The sequence below is a fragment of the Octopus bimaculoides genome, chromosome 18 (genome assembly GCF_046866305.1).
Source record: "Octopus bimaculoides isolate indiv1 chromosome 18, ASM4686630v1, whole genome shotgun sequence".
Classification (NCBI taxonomy): Eukaryota; Metazoa; Mollusca; class Cephalopoda; order Octopoda; family Octopodidae; genus Octopus; species Octopus bimaculoides.
In genome coordinates, this window is record NC_142945.1 from 50,519,881 (window position 1) to 50,526,150 (window position 6,270).

General features: G+C 31.9%; 1 protein-coding gene across 1 annotated transcript in view; it reads right to left on the minus strand.

The window, feature by feature from the left end:
• LOC128249933 (uncharacterized) overlaps positions 1-6,270 on the minus strand; it is a 10,968-nt gene extending 4,698 nt beyond the window's left edge. The window contains exons 1-4 of the mRNA XM_089366245.1: positions 5,933-6,270; positions 2,617-2,716; positions 1,099-1,183; positions 765-791 (exon numbers count right to left, since the gene is read on the minus strand). Coding sequence (XP_089222371.1) covers positions 765-791; positions 1,099-1,183; positions 2,617-2,716; positions 5,933-5,972 — 252 coding nt within the window. The 5' untranslated portion in view covers positions 5,973-6,270. The remainder of the gene's footprint in view (positions 1-764; positions 792-1,098; positions 1,184-2,616; positions 2,717-5,932) is intronic.

Consider the following 6,270-nt stretch of genomic DNA (forward strand, 5'->3'; position numbering starts at 1 on the left):
ACCCCCACTTACTAATTTTCATCTGATTACTTGTTCAAAAACTTTAACTTTATATATTTATAGTAATCATTAATGGAAAAAATCCATGCGAACACATTTATGTTCGTCTCTCTTTGTGCCGTGCCACCTATATTCTGCTCTGTGTCGCAAATAAAGAAAATTAGCTTTTTCTTATTCTCGCGACGTACGTCGTGTAAACACATTGATAAAATCCATTAGAGAATTCAGCCTGAACGTTTCAGTCAATCCTCTTATATTCATCTTCATCAACGAATGTTGCGATTTACCAGCGAGTTTAGTAAATTAGTTACTGATGACCTTGAATTTGAAACCAAAACATTAGTAGAAAGGTTACAGGAGTTCAAAAAAACATCGCAAACCAGTCAGTTCAGTGTTACGAAAGATGACAACGACATACAAGTTAATCTCTCTGTAAGCGATGACTAATTCACTTATTGCTGTTTTAGTAAGACGGAGTGTACAAGATATGAATCAAAACACTTGAGGCATAATATAATTTCGGGAAGCGTTGTATTCTGCCCCATGTGTTTCATATTTTATAACAAAGTTTCGTGTCCTACAGTAATTTCTGAATCAGAGCAAATGAACTGAATTATTTCTTTCAAGTAGATAACGTATCCATAAACGTAATAGAAAATCATTGTCTTTATATTATAGTGATATCAGGATTTTAAAGTAATGACATCTTGTGCTGTTAATTTAAACGTTGCAGAACAAGAAAACAATTTTGAATATATACGTACCACTTTTCGAGGAGTAGTGGTTTGTCTCTGAAAAAACAGAAAGAAATGTAATTTTAGAATAAACCCTACGGATTCATATGAATTGTATGTTCACACATGCAGGTTAAAGTTGTGTTTGTAGAAATTAGCATTTTTTTCTTATCAAAAGCCAGTTGCCTTTGAATATTATTTTGGCTCATGATCTTCGTAGATATTAAAATATTCCAATATCATCGATTAAAATTAAATTGTACAGGCACACCCATTGCAAGTAAAAATGTTAGTTTTAAAAATGAGTTTTATTTACAAGCAGAATGAAAAAAACAACTTAATATAGTGATAAAAACTAACTTACGGTGCACATTTCATTCGTTACAAACTCTGTACTACAATGAGGAGCGACGGAAGAACGAAAGCAGTTAGCAAACCTTTGGTACGTTCTGCAAATGAAATTTGAGATGGAAATTCCAGAGGTACATATATATATATATACATACGCATACAAACACACCCACCCACATATATAATATATATATATATATATATATATATATATATATATATATATATATATATATATATATATATATATATATATATATATATATATATATATATATATATATATATATATATATATATATATATATATATATATATATATATATATATATATATATATATATGCATGTGGCGGGGGCTCTTCTCTTGCAAAATATGGCCACCTCTTGAAATTGCGCCTTAGATCTATAATGGTGCCTGATGTGGCCTTTTAAATAAATGTTTTGTCAAGACACACAAATAAATTGCATATCTGCTAGGGAACATCAAGGGCTGCAGTTCTAATATTCGTTGATCGGAAAATGTTTGAAAATTCCGTTAGATATCCTGGGATTGTGGTATGAAAGGCATTATGAGGTACAGACAGATACAAAGGCAGAGTAGTTGGTGGTGGTTCATTTTCCATGGGTCTGCGAATGATATTTTGCCCATCAAAAGAAAGGCATGTTCTCTCACAAACTATTGAGACAAAAAGGTGGTTGGGATACATTTTCTCATTGATCGAAGCATTTATTTCTTTAAACTTATTTTGAGATTCGCATGGGTCATTCTGGTTTCATCTAAACAATACTCTTCACTTCACACTTTTGATCCCCATTAGCTCGATCCGGAGCAATGGATTCTATAGCATTTGGATCATTTCCAAGTGACATCATTATAGTCCATATATATTCGAAGGGCTGGATCAGTGACAATAGGAAGCGATGCCACAACCACCATATTTGAAGAACATTGCCGCATTTGATAATCATTTATTCCTTATACGCAGTCTTCAAAATCATTTGGTCGGAAAAATATGAATTCTGTAGACGAGGTCAGAACTGTATTGGGGAAGTAATTTTCGTCAGCTTCAAGTGATTTTTGCAAGTGGGGCCTTGTAAGTCTACTTGATGGATGCCAGAACATTTTAGAAAATGAAGGAGAGTATACTTCAGTTTAAAAAATAACTTTATATTAAATCTAGAAAAATAATAGATGTATAAAAGAAACCGCTTTCATTATTACAGTAAACAATATATCTGTATATCTTTCTTTATATCTATCTATCTATCTATCTATCTATCTATCTATCTATCTATCTATCTATCTATCTATCTATCTATCTCTCTCTCTCTCTCTCTCTCTCTCTCTCTCTCTATATATATATATATATATATATATATATATATATATATATATATATATATATATATATATATATATATATACATATATATATTATCTATCTAGCAATATATTTATACAAATAGATAGTTGACCATTTTCAGAATTCGATTACATATAATAATTTGCGCATGTATTTGTTACTTACTGGCAATTGGTCTTGTTTTTAGCATATTCTAGAAACTCTGACACACACTTTGATTTCGCCGAAAGTAAACACTGTTTATCCACGTTATTGTCTGAAGAACCTATACATACAAAATATCGTTTAGTGTTCATAAATACGTTTATGTTAAGATTTCGCAGTAACAGAACGCCCTAGGAGGAAAGAGAGCAGGTGTATGAATATATCTGTGTGTGTGTGTGTGTGTGTGTGTGTGTGTGTTTCTGCGTGGGTGTGTGGGTGTGTATATATATATATATATATATATATATATATATATATATATATATATATATATATATATGTATATATATATATGTGTGTGTGTGTATGTGTGTGTGTGTGTGTGTGTGTGTGTGTGTGTGTGTGTGTGTGTGTGTGTGTGTTATATATGAACCGAACGGCCACAATGCATAATAGAATATAAGACATTTCAACCTACATCGCTTAATGCCCAGTTCATCAATTGGGAACATGATTTAACGAGATGAAATTCTAATTTTTGTATGTCCTCGGTTTGTTGTCCGTTCTACTTTATGTCCGTTCACCAGTGTGTCCATTCGGTTTCTCGGCTCATGTTTCTTCACAAAAGTGCATTCGGCTTCCTGTCCGTGTAACTTATATATACACACACACACATACATACATACATACATACATACATACATACATACATACATACATACACACACACACACACACACACACACACATACACACACACACATATATATATATATATATATATATATATATATATATATATATATATTTAAACATACACACACACACACACATTCAAACACACAGCCACATGTATGCATGCATTAACACGTACGTCCTTTCAGCAATGTAAATTTTCATTTAATCAATATATCCTTGACCTAAAGTACAGCTTGCCGTATGCACCCCACCTGTATATTTACCAGTCCTGATGTTCCGCTCGCCATGAAAGCTGTGTGGCCCGGATCGTCTCTACCACTCCATTCTGTAACGCTTGTATATCTATCTATCTATCTATCTATCTATCTATCTATCTATCTATCTATCTATCTATATATATATATATATATATATATATATATATATATATATATATATATATATATATATATAATGGTGGTACGACGCATGTCGTATCACCTGATCTTTGTTCCAAGAAATGTCTTCTGTTAGTGGAAAGAGTCTATACGCCCACACAGTTCACCATAGTTTGTATCAGTGTGGTCTTCATGGACACATTCCTCGTAGAAAGCCTCTCCTGACTGAAAAGCATAAATCAAGTCGTCTTTCTTTTGCCGAAACCTATGTGCGTAAGGTGAAGGGGTTATGGAATAATTTCAAAGCAGAAGAATGAATTTTTATCAGTTAAAATGGTAAAGATATTGCCTTGGCCTACCATGTTACCTGATGAGTTTTGAAAAGGAATGTTGAGGAGAAAAGCCCGTAATTTAACACAGATAAAAGACAACGTTCAGGATGAATAGAGGTTGATTTCATCGGTTGTAGGCGGAATATTAGTCGACTCGATGCCCTCTTCCTCCTTTTTCAAGTCTCAAATAAACGCTTTCCGAGAGTGGGAGGTAATGTGTAGTCGACCTCTCAAGATTTCAGTTTTAGGAATTAGAATGGGAAAGGTAAGGAAAGTGATGAAGAAAAAATAAAGATTATTGTTCCCTAACGGGGTACAGTTATAACTGTAAAGTTTGGACATAGCAAGTGATCAAATTCCTATGAATTTGTACATACATTCACACCTGTAGAACCAAATCTTATATTCTGTCTAATTTCATGTTCTGGATAAACGAATATTAAATAATGGTACAACATTCATAAATTAGAAAATTGAAATTAAAATGTAAAAAATAATTTGGTTGCGGTACTGTTTATAATTTAATCTATTCTCTATATATATTTAAAGACACCACATGAATGACTTGCGTAATAGCATGACTATTGTATATATTTAACTGGAAATCACTTTGTATGATATAAATTATGTAATAATGCAGGATCTGCTTAAATATATTTTTGAGTATCTTCCAGGATTTTGCAGATTTTTTTTCTTGATTCCTTCAATAAGATTATTCAAAAGTTTTATTTTTAGCGAATTACATTGCCGAGTGGCTACGTTAGATATCCTTCCTAATCAGTGTTAAAATGGATGAAGTGTTTTTCCTGATATATGTAAGTATTATCGATTTTATAAGAGAAACAGCTTTTATAGATAATATATACACGTATCTTACCATTTATTTTAGTTGGTATTAATAGAGATTATCATCATGCTATTAACATTAGAACAACATTCAGAAACACCAGTAACAGTGTAACATAATTGTTTCCCTTCATCCATCATCATTAATTTGAATAAAAGACATAATGACCATAAAGAAGGTCTCTTGACAGACACCGTTAGATAGGTTTTATTATCGAGTCTTAGTGTTTTCTTCTAGCAGCAGTATCGTGGTCTTGGTAATGAAGTCGGTTTTAAAGCGTTCGTCTATCCGTCCATGTTTTTTTTACGCAGTGTTACAAAGTTTAAAAATTAGTAACGTCAAAGCTTGTAAATATAATAAATTCTGAGAAAGTGCGTGTAATGTGATTGAGGAAATCCATGCTGTCCCTTATACAGATGGGTCTTAATGAGCATACACTTTTGAGGGGTACACAGAAAAGATGCTTCACTTGTATTTTTGCGGCTAGAGTTCCAGCAACGGTCGGTCACAATTTGCAGTCAGTATCTTTGTGTATTTGTTCCTTATAACTTTCTCGTGTTATTCCATCTGCAAAATACCCTAAAAATCAACTCTTCTAAACAAATTAAAATCCAACTGATTCCCAAGAAAGAACAAACTTTTTATTGTTATCATATTGTTTTGAAATTGTATCTTGAAAAGATCAGTGAAACGAAAGGAAACGCTAACAAGAGTTTATCCCAAATTCTGACTGCTACCCTTTTCTCAATACAGACACAAACACACTTATATTGATAGATAGATAGATAGATAGATAGATAGATAGATAGATAGATAGATAGATAGATAGATGGATATATATATGCATTTATACACTTATGTATATATTTATGTGTATTTGGAGAAAAAGGTGTGAGATGAATATATAGAATATTAATGTATACATACCTTTATTGGTTTATAGCTTGACAATTATTTTATTTTACAAAGAAGAAATATTAATTGAAAGCACATAGCTAGATTAGTATTTAGACTGATAGTACAGAGAACTATATAAAAACTATTGCTTTATTAATTAGTAAAGTAATAATTGTGATACATACCACATGCGAAAATGAAAATGAAGGTAAATATTTTCATCATGGTTATATCTCTTAGCTACCGCGGTATCTTAACAAAAAGTGTCTTCTCGATTACTTATTTTGAATATGAAATACAATGTAACATATGTCGCTCACCAGGATTGTAAACGTTTGCAACCGTAAAGATTAAGAAGCTGTGGTCGTTATAGAGTGACCTAACATTGACTAAATTATGGCTTTAACCAGCATGTTGTCCAATACTTCATATTGTTCACAAATACATGAAACAAGTTCTGTCTTTCTGAGACTATGTATCCACAAACATCTTGTGATTTAGCCCCACGGACACGTTATATATT